The sequence below is a fragment of the Rhinoraja longicauda genome, chromosome 17 (assembly GCF_053455715.1).
Source record: "Rhinoraja longicauda isolate Sanriku21f chromosome 17, sRhiLon1.1, whole genome shotgun sequence".
In the NCBI taxonomy this organism is placed as follows: Eukaryota; Metazoa; Chordata; class Chondrichthyes; order Rajiformes; family Arhynchobatidae; genus Rhinoraja; species Rhinoraja longicauda.
The window spans coordinates 8,795,174-8,816,268 of record NC_135969.1 but is presented as its reverse complement, the minus strand read 5'-3'; the positions used below and the strand labels follow the sequence as shown (position 1 = coordinate 8,816,268).

The 21,095-nt window shown below is 41.9% G+C and overlaps 1 protein-coding gene across 2 annotated transcripts in view; it reads left to right on the top strand.

Annotated features, from left to right (window-relative positions):
• ippk (inositol 1,3,4,5,6-pentakisphosphate 2-kinase) overlaps positions 1 to 21,095 on the top strand; it is a 61,416-nt gene that overhangs the window by 3,510 nt on the left and 36,811 nt on the right. For both annotated transcript variants that reach the window (XM_078414024.1, XM_078414023.1), the window contains exons 2-4: positions 13,544 to 13,600; positions 16,673 to 16,768; positions 18,050 to 18,116. In XM_078414024.1, coding sequence (XP_078270150.1) covers positions 13,544 to 13,600; positions 16,673 to 16,768; positions 18,050 to 18,116 — 220 coding nt within the window. The remainder of the gene's footprint in view (positions 1 to 13,543; positions 13,601 to 16,672; positions 16,769 to 18,049; positions 18,117 to 21,095) is intronic.

Sequence of the window (21,095 nt, the reverse complement as noted above, 5' to 3'; positions counted from 1 at the left end):
GCCGATATGTTCAAGGCCAACTGTGGCTAGTGTCAAAATGTCATAACAAGTGTCTAAACCTAAGGTAGACACAAAATGCTGGGGTAACTCAGCGGGGCAGGAGCATCTCTGGAGAGAAGGAATGGGTGACATTTCGGGTCGAGATCCTTCAGACGAAACCTTAAAGGTTAAGTGTCTAAACCTGCATGATATACATCTTGTGGGGAAGTGGTATGTACAGAAAATGTTGGCGGATTATATGCTGAATGTGATGGCTGATGGGGCGGAAGGTGAGGACAAGGGGGACTCTGCCCTTGTTACGAATGGGGGGAGGGGGAGCAAGAGCGGAGCTGCGGGAGATCGAGGAAACCCTAGTGAGAGCCTCATCTACAATGGAAGAGGGGAACTACCGTTTCCTAAAGAATGAGGACATCTCCGATACCCTGGGATGGAAAGCCTCATCCTGGGCACAGATGCGGCGTAGACAATAGGTGCAGGAGGAGGCCATTCGGCCCTTCGAGCCAGCACCACCATTCAATGTGATCATGGCTGATCATTCTCATTCAGTATCCCATTCCTGCCTTCTCCCCATACCCCCTGACTCCGCTATCCTTAAGAGCTCTATCTAGCTCTCTCTTGAATGTATTCAGAGAATTGGCCTCCACTGCCTCCACTGCCTTCTGAGGCAGAGAATTCCACAGATTCACAACTCTCTGATTGCAAAGGTTTTTCCTCATCTCATTTCTAAATGGCCTACCCCTTATTCTTAAACGGTGCCCCCTTGTTCTGGACTCCCCCAACATTGGGAACATGTTTCCTGCCTCTTAACGTGTCCAATCCCTTAATAATCTTATACGTTTCGATAAGATCTCCTCTCATCCTTCTAAATTCCAGTGTATACAAGCCTAGTCGCTCTGGAGTAGATGGAGGAATTGGGAATGGGGATAGTCTTTACAGGAAGCGGGGTGGGAAGAAGTGTAGTCTATGGGAGTCACCAGGGTGTTGCCTGCATTAGAGGACTTTGTCGGGTGAGGTTAGATAGGCTGGTCTACATTGCTTTACTCTATATCTAGTATTACAAAAACTTAGTTTCACTATTGCCACTGCAGTGAAATACTGTTTTTGAGTCCACGCAGTTGGCAAGTGTAGAGTCATACAGAAACAGCCAGAATGCTTCTTCGAAGCTAGATCCATTTATCTGCATTTGGCATATATCCCTTAAATGTTCTTATCCATGTACCTGTCCAAATGTCTTAAATGTAATTGTTGTACCTGCCTCAACTACTTCCTCTAGCAGCTCGTACCTTATTTACCCACACCCTGTGTGTGAAAATGTAGCCCCTCAGGTTGCCTTTTAATCTTTAGCACTTTGCAGTCCCTCATTCCATTTCCGACCTACGACATTTATGCCATTGTGTACAATGACTTTTCTCTCTTCCCTTTGGCAATGTTCTGTCAGTGCTCCGAGATATCCTGGACCCTGACACCAGGGAGGCAACGCACCATTCAGGATTTCTCTTTGCAGCCACATAATCTCTTCTCTCTCCATCTAACTATCAGGTCTCTTCTATCACTATTGCTATGTCTGCTTCACCCTTCCTTGCTGTACTTCAATGTCAGTCCAAACAGCGCATCCAAAGTCAGTAACCTATCACATATTCTCTACCAAGAATGTCACGGGTGACATGTACATGAGATTTCCACCATTGCCATGTTCTCTCCCATTTGGCAATACTTATTATTGGAAGTACTGGATTAAATAGTGGAGTTGCCCTCTAGGCACAGTGTATGTGCCTTTGCTACAAGGATTACGTTAGTTGGCAGTTGATCACTGTCTTTTGGGGGCAGATTAAGATAGGCAATAAATACTGACCGTGATAGCGATATATCTAATAGATATATCTAGATGATCTAATCTAGATTATATATGTATCAAGATTACCATTGAAAGTTGAAGATTTCTTTTGAAATGTCAAGGAGATTCCTACAGTAGGTCTGAAAGGACACACCAGTATTTATTCTTTTAAAAACACATCTTTGCAACTATTTTTTTACCAGCCATTGATTGTATCCCTTGTTCTTTCACTTACGCACAATTATCAGTAACATCAAATTTTAAAAATTGTTGCTGTCTGGTTTGAAGCTATTATCTTTCATTACCTAGAAAGTTGATTTAGTGATGCCTAACTGATATGGCTTTTCAGCAATGGAGATTTTCATTGAAACGCTAATAAAATATGGGGGGGGTGGGGGTGGGGAATGAGCTGCCTTAATGTGAGATTGTTAAAAATTCTCTAATATGTTTGGTGTGTATTTTCCAGTTTTCACACCATCCATGGGGAGAAAATAAGACAAAGGAGCAGAATTTGGCCATTGAGCCTGTTCTGCCATTCGATCATGGCTGATCTATTTTTCCCCTCAACCCCATTCTCCTGCCTTCTCACTAACATTTGACAAACTTGATAATCAAGAACAATCATTCTCCGCTTTAAGAATACCCAATGATTTGGCCTCCGTTGCTGTTTATGACAATTAATTGTACAGATTCACCATCCTCTGGCTAAAAGAATTCCTCTTCATCACCATTCTAAAGGTAGTGTAGGAAAATAACTGTAGATGCTGGTACAAATCGAAGGTACCACAAAATGCTGGAGTAACTCATCAGGTCAGGCAGCATCTAGGAGGGAAGGAATGGGTGACGTTTCGGGTCCGAAACGTCACCCATTTCTTCTCTACTAGATGCTGCCTGACCATTCTAAAGGTATGTCCTTTTATTCTGAGGCTGTGACCTCTTGCCCCAGACTCTCCCACCGCTGGAAACATCCTTTCCATAATCCACTCTTTCTAGGCCTTTTGTTCTTCTGTAGGTATCGACCATATTTCTGATAACTTCTGTAATTAGTACTTTACATGAAACTGAAGGCTTAATTTTAATCTATTTGACATTTGCTTTGTCTATTGACATTTGGCAAAATCTTCATAGTTTCTTCCCCAGCCTTCTCAACTGATGCTGGAAAATCCTATTTTTAAGGAAGCTGAGTTCAAAACTGTGTACTGCATTAATGTTTTCTGTGAATCCTACTCTGTTTAACATTGGTATTGCTAAGACATCTGACTGGGGAAATCTAATACAGAAAGAAAATTTGAATAATATCTTTTTGATCATTTGACATGGTTCGATAGTGAGATTCTATTGTTTCATGACTTGCATTTAAAGAAAGGAGCAAAATTGAGAATTTAGATTATATTTTCAGGATTGCTTTCCTGATTATAGCTTGTTATTCAGGTATACTAACTGTAATCAAACCAAATTATTGTAGTTTTATAAAAGGCAAAATTTCTGGAATTCTTTGACAGCTACTCTGCTTGTTACATTTTCAATATAGTGTATGTAGTTTTTTGAAGGCATCTGACAAGGTGTCACTTAAAAAGTTAGCGTATAAGATCATGGATCATGGAATTATTGGAAGTTTATCATGAATTGATGATTGGATATCACAGAGAAGATAATGGGCTCTTTCCAGGTTGGAAGAATGTAACTGGTGGGACAAAATTTGGTCACGAGTTATTTATGATTTGGAGTGAGAAGATAGATTATCAAGTATCCAAATTGGCTGGAAGACAATTGCTGATGAGGGAATTGACGCTTAAAGACTTCATAGATTGGTTGAGTGGGTGGGCAAAAACGGAAAATTATGGCTATGCACTTGGGTAAGTCTAATTTAAAGGCAAATTATAACCTATGGAGAAAAATTACAGTAGAGCAAAGTACATAGTGATCCGAGTGTTCTTGCAAAAAATTAGCTGGCAGGTGCAGCAAGTGGTTAGAAAAGCAAATGACATATTGGGCTTTTATTGTAAGAAGGTTAGAGTTAGAAATGGCGGAAGTGTGGTTACAATTTCAGAGTACTAGTGAGGCCACACCTGGAGCATTGTGCACTGTTTTGGACTCTTTTTTGAAAGGAAGAATATACCTATATTGTCTAAAAAGATTCACTTGGCTAATTCCTGGGATGAGAGGGTTATCCTGTTGCGTGCGCAAAAGTAATTTGTTCTGTACTCTTTGCAGTTTAGAAGAATGAGGATTGATGTTATTAGACAACAGGTGCAGGAGTAGGCCCTTCGAGCCAGCACCACCATTCACTATGATCATGGCTGATCATCCACAATCAGTACCCTGTTCCTGCCTTCTCCCCATATCCCTTGACTCCGCTATCTTTAAGAGATCTATCTAACTCTCTTGAAAGCATCCAGAGAATTGTCCTCCAATGCCCCCTGAGGCAGAGAATTCCACAGATTCACAACTCTCTGGGTGAAAAAGTTTTTCCTTATCTCTGTTCTAAATGGCCTACTCCTTATTCTTGTACTGTGGCCCCTGGTTCTGGACTCCCCCAACATTGGGATCATGTTTCCTGTCTCTAGCATGTCCAATCCCTTAATCTTATATGTTTCAATAAGATCCTCTCTCATCCTTCTAAATTCCAGCGTATACAAGCCCAGTCACTCCCTTGTTTTAACATATGTCAGTCCCCCCATCCGGGGAATTAACCTCGTGAACCTACGCTCCAGTCCCTCAATAGCAAGAATGTCCTTCCTCAAATTTGGAGACCAAAACTGCACACAATACTCCAGGTGTGATCTCACCAGGGCCCTTCACAACTGCAGAAAGACCTCTTTGCTCCTATACTCACCTTTTGTTATGAAGACCAACATGCCATTAGCTTTCTTCACTGCCTGCTGTACCTGTATTGTAACATACAAGGTCCTTAAGGGACAGGACAGGTTAGATGTTGTTCAAAAATAAAACTTCTTGAGGAACTCGGCACGCCAAACAATATTTGGGAGGGTTTGTGGTTGGGGGGAGAATGTGGAGGAGGGAGACACTAAGTGCTGGAATAACTCAGTGTCAGGCAGCATCACTGGAACACATGGAGAGGTGAAGTTTCGGGTTGGGACCCTTCTTCAGACTGATTGTAGTGGGGGGGGGGGGAGAAAGCTGGAAACGAAGTGGCATCAGTGCCAAGATGATCCCTGGGCAGAGCCCATGTGTACACACCAAGTTCCTGGTGAGCTACGGCCTTACCCCTGACAGCAGCCCTGGCTCACCTGCCGCAGAACCGGGAAAGTGAAGCTGCCGAGCACGGCCCATGTAGATCCCTGAAGACTGGGAACTGGTGAGGCTGTGGAAGGAGTCAGTGACGGTGGTGGACTCTGGATAAAGGGTTGGTAAAAAGGAACCGGTAGTCTTACCTTCTGTGCCCTCAAGGTCAGCTGCAGTAGGCACCACTTGGGCACGAAGGTTGAAGATGGCCGAGCAAGGAGAGGGACAACGGTTCGCGGGTCGATCGGATGGAGGTAGAAGCTGCAATGGGCCTTGATGGCAAGCTGCAGTTGGGACTTGAAAATGGTGCCAAAACATGGTGAATCCTGCATATAGACTCAGTGGACTATTTCTATGTACTTTGTATTTGTGTATAGCCCACCGTGTGCAAAAAATAATTTCACTGTACTTTGGTGCAGGTGACAAAAAAAACCAATTGAACCACTTGTCACAGCCAATAGTTACACAGGTAATGTACCATACATGCATACATCAACAAGACAAGGCTCACTCTCAGGATGCTTTCTCCTTTAACTTTATCCTCTCTTCCCCATATATATTCATATATTGTCTTCTATTTGCAACTTATCCTTATAGTGTAAGCACCATATTCTGAATGAAAATTAAGTTTATCCCCAAGTGATACATTTCTCTATTGGGAGAAATCAAATCCATGTTTGCAGAACACCTATGTTTGTTCTCTGGAGTGATTCTGATTTTTCCAGTGGCCTGTCACTTTATTTCTCATTTCTCCTCCCTTCTGATTCTTCTATCAATGTCTTCCATCCATTTTTGTATGGCGACGCCCCACAGACTTAACGTTAACAATAACATGTTGCATAGACAAAGAAACATAATGTGATCCTACCAATAACTTGTACCACGTGTGATTTTGTATTGCCACGCTGAAGATGATTCAGTATGTATTCTCTTTGTTCTACCATTCTTCTTCCACCTTCTGTTACTGACAACTTGTTTTCTTTTTCATCAAATGCCATTTGATCCACCGAGTGTTTCCAACATCTTGATTTTTGCATGTTCTTAATCATCGTCTCGATAGAGCAAATCTCGTCAGTTTCCCTTAATCATTTTGTCACAAAGTCACATACCACATTAAAATACTTGGTTTGCGTCAAGAGTTGACGTGATTCTAACGATCTCTAATGATTAGTGTTTTTCTTCTTTAGATGAAAGAAGAAATTCATCCTCTTTCCTTTTGAATTGTATTTTACGAACCCTCTCTTTTTGTATTGCTGGTCTTGTGTTAAAAGGCTTGTTATAAGCTAAGGTTATATAGCTTGATAACGTTGATCCCCGAGAAATAGAGCCTAATGCTTGGTTTGTTTCTTTATACTTGTTCCTTATACTTTGCTATTTTTAGTATTTTGTGTATTCGTTTGCAGGTCCTTTTAAATCTCTCTGGATTTTTGGTTATGTGACCCATTTTTTAACCAGATGTGTTTTATTAGTTCACTTACTGGTGCATTTCTACAGTTCTTTTTTATTTTTTATTTTTTTATATCAAAAAATACTTTATTCAAGTAATAAATATTTACAAAACATCTTCTTTTTAACAACCCCATCCAACATTTCCGGAGGTTACATATTCAATAGTTACTCACTTCCAAATTTACAGACATTTACACAGTATCCCTTATTTGGAGGGGCATCTCCACCAGACCCTGCCCCCCTTGTCCAGCAGCGGAAGGACCCTAGACTGTGGTCCTCCCCCACAGAGCCTTGGCGTTGGCTGCACCAAGCTTCAGTGCGTCCCTCAGCACATACTGCAGTCTGCAGCGGGCCAGTCGGCAACATTCCCCGACGGACAGCTCGCTCCGCTGGGAGGTTAACAAAGCTCGGGCAGACCAAAGAGCGTCTTTCACCGTGTTGATGACCTTCCAGCAGCACTCGATGTCAGTCTCTGAATGCGTCCCTGGGAACAGTCCGTAGATCACAGAGTCCTCTGTGACGGAGCTGCTCGGAATAAATCGTGACAGGGACCCCTGCAAACCTCTCCAGACTCTCTTGGCAAATCCACACTCTGTGAAGAGGTGGGCCACCGTCTCCTCTCCATAGCAGCCGTCCCGAGGGCAGCGTGCGCTGGTAGTGAGGTTCTGGCAGTGCAGGAAGGATCTGACTGGGAGGGCTCCCCTCACCGCCAGCCAAGCCAGGTCTTGGTGCTTGTTGGCGAGTTCTGGTGATGAGGCATTTTGCCAGACAAGCTGGGCAGTCTGCTCTGGGAACCACGCCACAGGATCCATGGAGTCATTTCCCTGCAGGACGTTCCGTGCTGACCACTGCCCGATGGACTTGTGGTCAAAGGTGTTGGTCCGGAAGAACCTTTCCACGAGCGACAGATGGTGCGGCAATGTCCAGCTGACTGGCACATTGCGTGGCATCTGCGCCAGGCCCATCCTTCGCAACACCGGGGACAGGTAGAACCTCAGCAGGTAGTGGCACTTGGTGCCCACGTGCCTTGGCTCTACGCTTCGCCTGATGCAGCCACACATGAAGGTGGCCATCAGGATGAGGGCGACGTTGGGCACGCTTTTACCCCCGTTGTCTGCTGACTTGTGGCTCGTCGCACCCGGTCCATCGTCGACCCCCAAATGAAGCGGAAGACGGCCCGGGTGATCCTCGTGGCGTAGGAGGGAGGGACGGGCCACACTTGCGCCAAGTACAGCAGCCCCGAGAGCACCTCACACCTGATGACCAGATTTTTCCCTGTGAAGGAGAGGGAGCGCTGCTTCCACAGCTCCAGCTTCTTCCCCACCTTGGCTATCCGCTCCAGCCAATTCTTGTCACACGCCTCAGCCTTACTCTCATTATTGCAGTACTCAGTATAATTATCCTTTTCACAATCTAACATCTGCAAAATGTGTTTTAGATTCTCTCAATACAGCCATGATGACACCATGTTCCTGAATTCCATTAGGATCTTTCCCCATTATGCTATATCTAGAATCATTCTGCAGCAATACCTCAGTAGAATATATTTAATTCAAGCCATATTCCAAAACATTTTTACATATTCAATACTTTAGCATCTTTACAGAACGATGCACCAGATGAACCATACCCCAGAGGGGCACATTCCTGAAAATGCCCATATCCCAGTTGACCCATACCTAAATAGAATTGTATCCAAGTATGAACAGGTTATGTATCCAGTGTATAACCCAATTGTCATACTTCAAACTGGAATTATGGTTTTAAAAGAAATAACATTGTTACATAGAAGGTGAATTAGGACAGCATCAGAGGATAAAAAAGCAAAAGTCTACTTTTGTTTGGCCCTCAAAGCATGATTACAAAATTGAATACCATTTATATCTGGTATTCCTTATGATTAAATGACTTCTCATTGAAGTACAGTCTGGGATGAGAAGGATGTGAGTGCCGAAAAAAATAGTTCTTCATTCTTTGAAATTTAGAAGAATGTGGGATGATATTGAAAAATACAAGATCCTTGCGACGCAAGACAGGATACAATCTGTTGGAGGAATTCACTAGATTGAGCAGAATTTAGGTGGGAAGGAATTGTATAAATTTTTGGTTGAGACACTGCATCAGACTGATGTCTGTGTTTCCATTACAGGTGCTCCTCAGCTTCCGATGGGGTTCCGTTCTTGGAAACCCATCGGAAACCAAAAGTATTGTAAGTCGAAATGCATTGAAAACGCACGATCACGTGTCCGGAAGCGAGTGGCGGCCTGTTACGGGTCGCTGCCGTTTGCACCATCGCAAATTCGAACTATCGCAAGTCGAAACATTGGAAGCTGAGGAGTACCTGTAGTACCATTGAATATAGATGTTGGGATATTATGTTACAGTTGTAAAAGATGTTGAGATTGCATTGGTGTATTTGTGTTCAGATTTGGTCACCCTGTTATAGGAAGGATGTCGTTACACTGGAAAGAGTGCAGAGAAGATTTACAAAGATGTTACCAGAACTTGAAAGCTCCAGAGGGAGGTTGGGCTGGCTATGACTTTATTCCTTGAAGCGCAGGAGACTGAGAGGTGATTTTATAAATGCGTATAAAATCATGAGGGGAATACAGTGAATGCATAGTCTTACCCAGGGCGGGGAATCAAGAACCTGATGACATGGGTTTAAAGTGAGAGGGTAAAAATCTAACATGAACATGTTACACTCTGAGGGTGATAAGTATGTAAACTAAGCAGCCAAAATGGGTACAATTGCAGCATTTAAAAGACCCGTGGGCAGGTACATAGGAAAGGTTAAGATATGGGCCCAACACGGGAGATGGGACTAGTGTAGATGAGGCATCTTGGTTGGCATACACAAGTTTGGGCCAAAGGGCCTGTTTCCATGCTATATGACTCTAGTAGGGGAATCTTGAAAGTGGAGAACTGATGGCTAGTGTTCAGGAAAATGGGAACATCAGTGGTTCTATCAAACCTCCATCATGCAATGTTGGTTGATGTTTAGACAATTCAACCTCAGATGTTTATATTCACTTCAATGTCTTGACATATTCTGATTCCCTTCTATTATAGACAATAAACAATAGGTGCAAGAATAGGCAATTTGGCCCTTCGCACCAGTACCGCCATTCACTGTGATCATGGCTGATCATCCACAATCAGTACCCCGTTCCTGCCTTCTCCCCGTATCCCTGAACTCTGCTATCCTTAAGAGCTCTATCTTACTCTCTTGAAAGCAACCAGAGAATTGGCCTCCAGTGCCTTCTGAGGCAGAGAATTCCGCAGATTCACAACTCTCTGGGTGAAAAAATTCTAAATGGCCTACCCCTTATTCTTAAACTATGGCCCTTGGTTCTGAACTCTCCCAACATTGGGAACATGTTTCCTGCCTCTAGTGGGTCCAATCCCTTAATAATCTTATGTTTCAATAAGATCCCCTCTCATCCTTCTATATTCCAGTGTATACAAGCACAGTCGCTCCCTTCTTTCAACATATGACAGTCCTGCCGTCCCGGGAATTAACTAAGTGAACCTACGCTGCACTCCCTCGATAGCAAGGATGTCCTTCCTCAAATTTGGAGACCAAAAATGGCAAAAATAAGATAATAAAATAATTAGGATCTGTCAAAGGATAGGGCAGGTTGCAGATCAATTGCATACATGGGCAGAGACATGGCAGATTAACTTTAATCTGGGCGAGTGTTAGGTAAGGTGCTCTGGGAGGCCAAATGTAAGGCAAGCATTTAGAGTTATGGCAGGGCCCTTAACAGCATTGACTTACAGAGGAATCTTGGGATACAATCCATAGCTCTGTAGCAACACGTTGATCTAGTAGAGAAGGCACTGTTGCACGTTACACAGTTGTATGTGTCGGGAATGCACTGCAATGGTGGAAGCAGATATTTAAGAGGCTTCTGAATAGGCATATGAACATGCAGAGAATGAAGGATCAAGAGGCAAGAGTGTTTAATTGTCATTTGTACCAAAACTGAAGATCTTGCAGCAGCTTCACAGGCTTGTAAGTGTGATACACACACAATAAATAACTTAAATGTAATAACTTAATACAATCGTAAATGCCCAAAAAACAAGTTTGTAGGGCAACCAAATGCATAGTCTATAGAAATTAATAGTTGCTGAGATTAGAATTGTGCAATATTCTGGAGTTTGATGGGTGCTGGGAAGAATCTGTTCTTCAACATGGTGATCACAGTTTTCAGGCTTCTTTACAGCCTTCCTGACAGAGGGTGGCCGAAGGGAATGTGGGGTGAATGGGATTCGTGTATGGCTAGTGTAAATGGACAGTGACTGTGTGTGATTTCTATTTGTGTACTGTTGTCTGCATTAGATTTCAACTGCCTTTTCATTCTCAAGTACCATGACTTCACCACCTATTTTCCACTTCAATTTATTCTGTATGTTAAATCTTGAATTATACAGGATTTTTTTTTTCTGCAGCTGTAATTCCAGTAATCCTTAATATATCAGGACTTTTATGATGTTTTATTACTTCCAGTCCCATTTATTATTGCGTGTTCACTTTAAAGAAATAAAATTACGCTAGGTAATTGGAAAATAATGATTACCCTTTTGTTTAGGGATTCAACAGATAGAGCTGTTTGTCGTCAGACAATTTTATTATTTCTCCAGCTAGTTATTGATGCATTGCTTTGCTTTGAGCTCAAGGTGTGTAGAAATAGAATTATTAGGCTCTGCTTTACCTTGCAGATAGCTTGTTGCGATTATTGTTGAGCTGCTGCTTAAACTATTGGTATATAAATAATATAACTTAGGAAGTTAGTTGAAATCAGGTCATTTGCTTTTTAAACTGAAGCCTGTTAATTATGGTGGATGCTCCAAACACCCATTTTTACAGTTTTTGCATCAATACAGAGCTGCAATATGGATGGTTAATTTGAATTGCTTGTAATTTTTATGGGCAGTATTTCAACCTGTTAGAAGATAGTGGAGTCAAGGGATATGGGGAGAAGGCAAGAACGGGGTACTGATTGTGGATGATCAGCCATGAACACAGTGAATGGCGGTGCTGGCTCGAAGGGCCTAATGGCCTACTCCTGCACCTATTGTCAAATAGCATTAAGCGAGCATGATGTTATTAGTCTATGACTAGCATGGATAGAAGATTGGCTGAATGGCAGAAAGTGACGAGCGGAAATAAAGTAGGCCTTTTCTTGTTGGCTAACGGTGACTAGTGGTGTTGTGCAGGTGTCTGTCTGTGTTGCGCCACTACTTTTCACGTTATGTATTAATGATTTGGATGATGGAATCGGACATTGTGGCCAAGTTAGCGGCTTATACGAAGATAAGTGGAGGGGCAGGTGCTGTAGAAAGTAGGGAATCTGCTGGTTGGTTGCTGGGAAGAATGTATTCTTGAACCTGGTGGTCACGGTTTTCAGGCTCCTGTATAGCTTTTCCAATTGTAGGAGCGAATTGAGTATGTGCAGGCAGAAAGGATATTTATTTTAACATTGTGTTCAGCGCAGGCGTCGTGGGCCACAGGGCTTGTTCTGGTGCTGTATTGTTCTATGTTCTAATAGTGGGAGAGCTATTAAAGCATGGGTGAATAAACATGGTCAGGTGTATCTGCTTCCCAATTATGAGATTAAACAGGTTATTTGCGTTCTTTGGATTTGGAAACAGCTGATTGCAATATGAGACCCTTAATGGGCATGACAAGGTGGATGTAGAGCAAAGATACTAGAGGAGCAAGATAGACCACTAGACCCTAAAAACCATAGTATGTCATGGCCCCATTTAAGTAGGCAGAAACTTGCAGAAACATTTAAAAAGAAAAATAACAAAAATCTGTGAATTAATATATGAGAGATATTCTGCATTTTAATGGTATCACCACACATACTGTTCCCCCACAACACTGATTACACTGCGAGAGGCATAGTCTTCTTGGAAAGTGGTAAAACTCCTGAATTCTTCATCAGAGTTGTGGATGCTAGCTCATTGGAAATATCTAATGTGGATAGGTAATTTTTTGAAAGATGAGGACTATTGAGCGCTATGGGGGGTCGGGCAGAGAGGTGGAGTGGAGGCTTGCGATGCATCAGCAATGATTATATTGAATGACAGTGGAGGCTTGGCAGGGGACAACAGCCAGCCTATTTTCTTGTGCAGGAAAGAACTGCAGATGCTGGTTTAAATCGAAGGTAGACACAAAATGCTGGAGTAACTCAGCGGGGCATGCAGTATCTCTGGAGAGAAGGAATGGGTGACGTGTCGGGTCGAGACCCTTCTTCAGACTGAAGGGTCTCGACCTGAAATATCGCCCATTCCATCTCCAGAGATGCTGCCAGTCCCGCTGAGTTACTCCAGCATTTTTTGAAAGCCTTTTATCTTGCTACTTGCTGTCCGAGTGCAGTAGGGCCAAGTCATCTGCGTATCCATACTGGCACGAGGTCGTGCGTGGCAGATTGCTGATATAGAGGTTGAAGAGCATGGGGGCCAGTACCGAGCCTTGGGGGACTCCGTTTCTTAGGCATCACAGTCTGCTAGATTGTCCTTCGCTGGTCTTGAGTACAAAACTGTGTTTGGCAATGATGTTGGCAAGGAACCTCACTAAATGACAAATCTGTGAGGAGGGCAAAGGAATTAAGTGTTCTAGTCAAATGGTCTTTTGTCAAAACTCGTGTACTGAACAGCAAAGGTCACTAATTTTAATGTATGCAGTCCTTTTAAAAAAAAAAAAACGTATTCGGATAGGATTTGTGCTTGGCTATTTTGCTAAGATCTCCATTTTTTTCTTTCTAATACATTTTGAATGAAATGGTCTTCCTCATTCTAATTAACTAAAGTACAAAAAATCCGTTTGAAGATAGCTGGAAGAAATTTTAATTGATGTCTTTGCATTAATTTGTGAATACTGCAGATTCGTTGGTGCTGCTAGGTATTAGTTTTGTGATACTAAATATCATAAACATTTTATACTTTTAACTTAAAATTTAAAAAGTGGCAAGTTAAGACTTCTGTTTTTTTTTTCAGCATTGCCAAGTACTGCGTTTTCTAAAGTTTCCCATTGAACTACCACAGCCAAACAAGGTAGGATAATTTCTGTTAAAGTAGTTTGCATTGAGAAAGAGCTTGACTGTTGCACAGTTCAACAAACATCACATTACAATACAATACAATACAATACAATATATCTTTATTGTCATTGTACCCAGGGGTACAACGAGATTGGGAATGCGTCTCCCATACGATGCAATAATTTAAGTAATTAACAGCAACCCAACGAAACGAAACAATTGTAACAGTTTTTAGACAGGGTAAAGTGCAAGTTGATCTATGCGTTGTGGCCATCCGGCTCAGCAGGACCGGTTCATAGCAGCTATGGCCCTGGGGATGAAGCTGTTCCTGAGTCTGGAGGTGCGGGCGTAGAAGGCCTTGTATCGTCTGCCCGATGGAAGGAGTTCGAACAGACTGTTGCAGGGGTGTGAAGAGTCTTTGTGGATGCTGGTGGCTTTTCTGAGGCATCGTGTGTTGTAGATGCCCTCCAAGTCTGGTAGCTGTGTTCCGATGGCCCTCTGAGCTCTATGGACTACCCGCTGTAGAGCTTTCCTTTCTGCCTCCGTGCAGCTGAGGTACCACACAGGGATGCCATGCGTTAGGATGCTCTCTATGGTGCAGCGGTAGAAGGTCGTCAGCAGCTGTTGGGGTAGACCAGACTTTTTCAGTGTTCTTAAGTAGAACAGTCTTTGTTGTGCCTTCTTGACCAGCGCAGCAGTGTTTATTGGACCATGTTAGGTCCTCCAAAATGTGAGTGCCCAGAAACTTGAAGCTGGACACTCTCTCCACACTGTCCCCGTTGATAGAGATCAGGGCATATTCCCCGTTATGTGACCTACGAAAGTTGATGATCAGCTCCTTGGTCTTGGTGGTATTTAGGGACAGGTTGTTATCCGAGCACCAGTCCGCCAGGTTCTGCACCTCCGTTCTATAGTTTGTTTCATCCCCGTTGGTGATAAGCCCGATCACTGTTGTGTCGTCTGCAAACTTGACAATGGTGTTGGTGTCGAATGCAGGAACACAGTCGTGTGTGAAGAGGGAGTAGAGCATGGGGCTCAGAACACAGCCCTGTGGTGTGCCGGTACTCAGGGTGATAGTGGAGGACAGGTGCGGGCCCATTCTCACTGCCTGCGGTCGTTCCAGCAGGAAGTCCAGGATCCAGTCACATAATGACGAGCTGAGGCCTAGCTGGTGGAGTTTGGTGATGAGCTTGGTGGGGATGACCGTGTTGAAGGCGGAGTTATAGTCTATGAATAGCATCCTCACGTACGTGCCCTGTCTCTCTAGGTGAGTCAGGACAGTGTGAAGAGCCAGAGAGATGGTGTCCTCTGTGGATCTATTTGCCCTGTATGCAAATTGATGTGGGTCCAGTGAGTCAGGGATGCTGGATTTGATGTGTGAGAGGACCAGCCTCTCAAAGCACTTCATGACTATCGGCGTTAGGGCAACCGGGCGGTAGTCGTTCAGGTTGGAGATCTTTGCTTTTTTCGGCACCGGAACTATGATAGCCGACTTCAGGCACTTGGGGACCGTAGCTAGAGATAATGACAGGTTAAAGATCCTGGTGAATACTGAAAACATCCAACTTTCCCCTTATACAAACATACAAATGGGGTGCAAAAGTACCACTCTTGGCCCCTGACACAAAATCCAATAAAATCACAGATCATCTGATTAGAATCTCATCTCTGCATTCTCAAGGTTGCCCAGTAATCTTTTAACTGCCTTGCCTATCAAGTGTCTGCCCACTTCCTTTAAAAGTATTCAAGGACTCTGCTTCCACCTCTCCCACCTTGAGGAGAGTTTAAAAGACCCACCCTCGAAAGAAAATGTTGCCTGTGATTTCATTTATTAGCAGACCCATAGTTTTAGATTGTTGGATGTATCCTCTCCATGTCAATCATGTGAAGACCCCTCGTGTTTCTATCAAGTCCTCTTTGACTTTTATAAGTCGCAATAGAGAAAAACCTAGCCTGTCCAACTTTTACTCATGCCGATGTAATCCAGTTAACACTTCAGTATTCTCTGAAACGCTTTCCTATAAATAGTCAAAAAAAGGTGTTAAGTAATTTCACTTCAAAAATTTACACCCTCTGAGATTCTTGGCAATAAATTGAGAACTATTACCAAGAACATCTGCTTAAAATGAATTAACTTCCAGTCAACGAAATTAGTGTTTACCTGGTAAACAAATGTTTTTTTTATGGACAAATGATGCAATTGAATGCTTTGTGTACTCCATGTACATCTGTTACATTGACAATTCATTTGTAGTTCAGTTCAATTCCAGCCCAAACTGAGCTTCCTTATTTTCAAATTGCATTGTGCTGCGAAACTTGTCTTCACAAATATAGAAAAAAATATTTCATTGTGAACCACAAGGGAATATTTTTCACACTTTAACTGGAGAACAAAATCTGACTGAACATCATACTCATCTAAGAAGTGTGTGTAGGGGTGGAATAGTTGATCTGATAAGTTTTTTGCAAGAAAATTGCTTCTTGAACACATTGACTTCAAAGCATGAGTTTTATTTGGTAGCTATTTGGAGATAGTGCGAATCATAGCAATAATTCTCCTTTTATTTATGGCATGCTTCATTGTGTTGTGTCCCAATATTGTCATGCAAATTGGGATGGATTCCAAAACTAGCAGTTCTGAAATGTACTTCCCTGTGTTGCTGTAGACCATCAGCACCAGAAGATTTGTATCCTACCACAATTTGTAAACTTGTGGCCTGCCATATCCATGATATTATCATAGATTCATTTATTTCATGAAAGGGCAAGCCACACCTGCACAATGGCAATTTCTGATTCCAAAATTCAAATTTAATGTGTTATGAATGTTTAAAATGAGACTGAATTGCATGTGCTGCACCATGCTGATGTAATAAGATAACCATAGATCAATATTGCTTTTCAAAATGGATTAATGATTTTGACAATGTAAGGGTGGTTATTTTAAATTTGAAGAGCACTGAGATAATAGACGAAATTAAAAGCATGGTAGAGAATTTTAATGTGCATCAAATGTAAAAAACAAGTTTTAATTGAAGATTGTCAGATGATACTTTGAATATTAATACACAATTTTATATTTTAGGCCTTGGAAGAAGTTCCCCATCGGCTAAACAATATTGTAGAATTTAGTAAACTTGTGATGAAGCCATTATTGGGAGATAACCTTGTGCAACCTGGGGTAAGAGAATTTCAATTTATGAAAGCGTGTAAACATAATAATTTTGGCCAACTGATAAAATCATGTCTGCAATTTGTACAAAAGGACAAGGGCAGATTAAATGAACATTTCACTTATCATTAAAAAGATCTAGCTGCCTTAGGGTTTCCATTCTCTTTCAATTCCCCCCCACTCCCAAAAAAAGTTTTGACCATTTGTGACCACGAGTAGCCACTCCTATGAAAGCCGGCTTTGCAAAGGAATGCTTTATAAACCCCAGAGAGTATTTTAATTCCTTCTTTCCATTTTTGTTGTAACCCTCACTATAACGAACCACGGGGATGGGGGAATGGTGTCCGCTATTCCCAATTGCCCACTATAACCGAGTAAGGGGGGTAAAATACGTATTGGAAAAAACAGCCAAGTGTTGGTGAACAGCCAATAAACATAGATTAAACAAGACACCCTGTAAACAGGATGAGCACACAACAACATTCTGACACTGAGTGGTGTTAAACATGGACTGAGACAGTATTCGCTCCAACCACCTAGTGGTCACTGCATAACACAATGAATTTGGTTCTCTGTTCTGTTCAGAGCACTGTGTGTGGGACTGAGGACTGCAGCTCCCTGATCTGTGCATTCTCGCTTGTTTAACCCCCCCCCCCCCCCCCCACAACACTGCATTTCTTCCCTCCTGGCCTTGCCTTAACATTTACCCCTCTTCCCCTCCCCCACCCATAGCAGACAATCGGCAATAATAGACCCTATGTTAGGAATTTCTATTTTGATATTCATTTATAATTGTGTTCATGTTAGAATTGGACATATTTATTGTTATGGAAGTAAACGGCAAAGGTGAGTGAGTGATTTGGCCATATGTGTAACATTTGTGGGGTGGAAACAGATACTACAAAACAGATTTTAAGGGTTGTACTTTTGTAACAGGAAGAATGCAGAGAAATGAGCAACACATCACTTCTGATGAAAAAGTGACAAGTCTCTGGCGGCAACTTGCAAATAAAAGGTCATTCACACTGTCCAGATTGCCTTACGTGGGACAAACATTTACACAAAATACATTTTGAAAATAAATTACTTGCCAATTAGAAAATTCAGCACATTAGCTGTTTTTGATTAATCTAAATTATTAAAAGACTTGTGACTTTAGGAGATTACTCAACAGTCCAAAGTCAAAACAGGAGGATATTTGCTTTTAAATTGGGTTGCTTGAAATTAAGTTGTAAAGTGATACCAAAATGAGTTAAAAATATATAGAAATATAGTCCTCTTTCTTTTTAGGAGGTTATACAGCTACCACTGGACTTTGTAAGACAACTGGCATTGAAGATCCAGCCAGAAAGGCCAGGTATGATGGAAATTAAATAACAGTTTTTGTTGGGAACTCGGTGGGGTGGAGCAGTCATAATTTAAAAACAAATTATTATCTTGTATGGTGGAAGTCTCTGTTTTCTTCGTAACATTACCAGGGTTAGTTACATTAAGTTTATATGGATTGATACAGGACACTTTGCATTAGTCCCTTTCCCAACAAGGTCGTTCCATTTGGCAGCTCTCTGAGTACCATGCCACCGATTCCCAGGAATCCCCAAGACGGTTCAATTCCTTTAAAAGTGGCCAATGATGTCAAGCAGATGGGTGCTATGGAGAGCAGCGAACATGGAATTACTGCATAAATCTTGCCAGCACTACAGTCCACCAAAGTCGGGGCTGACACTTGACCTATGACCTGCGGTCCATATTGGATAAGAGTCCAAAACCTGGTCCATAACTCTGGTTTTAGAAACAAATGTACAGCATGGGTGGGTACAAATCCACAAACATTTCATTAAAAAAATATTTTGGCTCGTAGAAAGGTACATTTTTGACAAGATTTTCACCGAAAGTTCAAGGCGTTTCTAATATATACATGATACAATTTTACATTCATTGACAACAAATTCAGTTTCATTTATTTCAATCTAGTTGCATGAGCTAAAAATGGTGTCAAAGATGGGAAGATAGATTAGCAATGATTGAATGGTGGACTAGACTTGATGCGCAGAATGGCATAATTCTACTCCTATGACTTATGGACCAAGCAGAATATCAAGAGGAAGACTGGCTCAATGTTTTGTTTTCCCCAAGGACCTCAACTTTTTCAATTATATTTATTAATGATTTGCACTGCTTTAGGAGACAATGTATGTAGAGCTGTCAAGTAGAAATCTAGGGAGAAATGCAAGAAGATGGCCAGTGGGCATAGTGAACAAATATGAGATGACCTTTTTGAATCATGAAAGATAAATTATTAACTATTTGCCAAATGTAGAGGTAAGATTGGTGGTTTGTGAATGTCATTAAAAACAAGCGGACAGCTGCAGAGGATTACATATAAGGCGTGGTGCTGACCTGGGCCATTCTAAAGAATCAGTAGGCCCTTAACATTATCGGGATTTCTCTTGGATACATCAGTGAAATTAGTCTTGATTCTTCCTTAAAATACTACGTTCCACTTTCATCATTATCTGGCTAGAACTGCTTTTAGTGACACTTTTATTAGATTATTATTGATTAGTGTTTCTATAATGGCACTGTTTTGGCTAACCATGCAAGTGAAAGTATTTGGGTACATTCAATAAAACCCCTTAAGAATCATAAAGTCCTCTATTTGGTCCCCTTCACTTTACTGAAGAAAAGAGCTCTGTCCTGTTAAAGTAGTTGCCAATTCTCATCTCAACCATATAAAAATGCTGGTACCATCTTGGGTGTCAGTCTGCTAAACAGAGAAGAGAGTTCTGCAAACTTGCATCTATTTCCATATAATCTCCCCTTTCGTGATAATGCATTGAACTTGACAAGCAGTCAAGCTTTTATTGACATTTGTGCAATGGTTAAACAATGTAACACACAGCTGTAAATATTTTTAGCATGCAGGAACGAAAATAAATTTGCAGCCATCAAAATAAATTATTTTTGAAAATCCCTTGGGGGAAAAATAACTTTGTTATTGCAAGCCTGATGCTCTCTACCCCCTGACCACCTTTTCCCCCATTGAGACAATCGTCTTTATGAAGTGGTTATCTATAACACAAGTCATAGTCATACAGTGTGGAAACAGACCCTTTGGCCCATCTAGACTTGTCCCACCTGCCTGCATTTGGCCCATATCCCATTAAACCATGTACCTGTCCAAATGTTTCTTTAATGTTGTGATAGTACCTGCATCAGTTGCCTCCTCCGGCAGCTTGTTCCATATACCTACCACCCTTTGTGTTAAAAAAAAAGAAGAAAATTGCCCCTCGGGTTCCTATTCAATCTTACACCTGTGTCCTCTGGTTCTCCGTTTCTTTACTTTGGCTAAGAAACTCTGTTCATTTACCCTATCTATTCCTCATGATCTTGCACACCTTTAACATCATCCCTCAGCCTCCTGCGCTTCAAGGAATAAAATCCTTGCCTGTTCAATCTCTCCCTATGTCTCAGGCCATGTGTCCTGGCAAGATCCTGGTAGATCTTTTCTGTACCCTTTCCAGCTTAACAACATCTTATAACAGGGTGACCAAAACTACACACAATACTTTAAATGTGGCCTCACCATTGTCCTTCACAACTGTAAAATGACTTGCTCTGACTGATGAAGGCCACGGTGTCAGAAGCCGCCTTGACCACACTGTCTACTTGTGATGCCACTTTCAAGGAACTCTGTGTCTGCACTCCTAGATCCCCAACACTCTCCAGAGCTCTGTCATTCAATGTGTAGGCCCTGCCCTGGTGTGATGATACAAATGCAACACTTCTCTGTATTAAACTCTTTTAACCATTCCCCAGCCCACCTGCACACCAAATGAAGACCCTGTTGCAATTTTTGACAACCATCTTCGTATCTACAATACCAACTGTTTTAATGTCATCTGCAAACTTACTAATCATGTTCATGAATCATGTTCTCGTCAAAATCATTGATATATATGACAAACAGCAATGGACCCAGCACTGAACCCTGAAGCACGCCACTAATCAGTGTTGTGATGAAGGAATTGAGTCACTTGGAGGCAAGGAAGTGGTGAATATGAAAGTCACTCGTGAAGAGAAACAGACATTCCCATGGAGATCTCCTGCAGAATCTTCAAACCCAATATCCATTGAGATTTTATTTTTTAAGTACAAAGACGACAAATGAGTAACTAGAGTTTCAATGGCTATAACTACCTTCTTGGCTGTAACATTTTAAGTGCATATGGGTAACTTTGCAGAATTGCATATTTACAATGGGAGTACATTGAAGCTGTCTAAGTACCTCTGAAAATTTAAACACTTGCTGGGTCAAAGTAATTCATATGGTTTT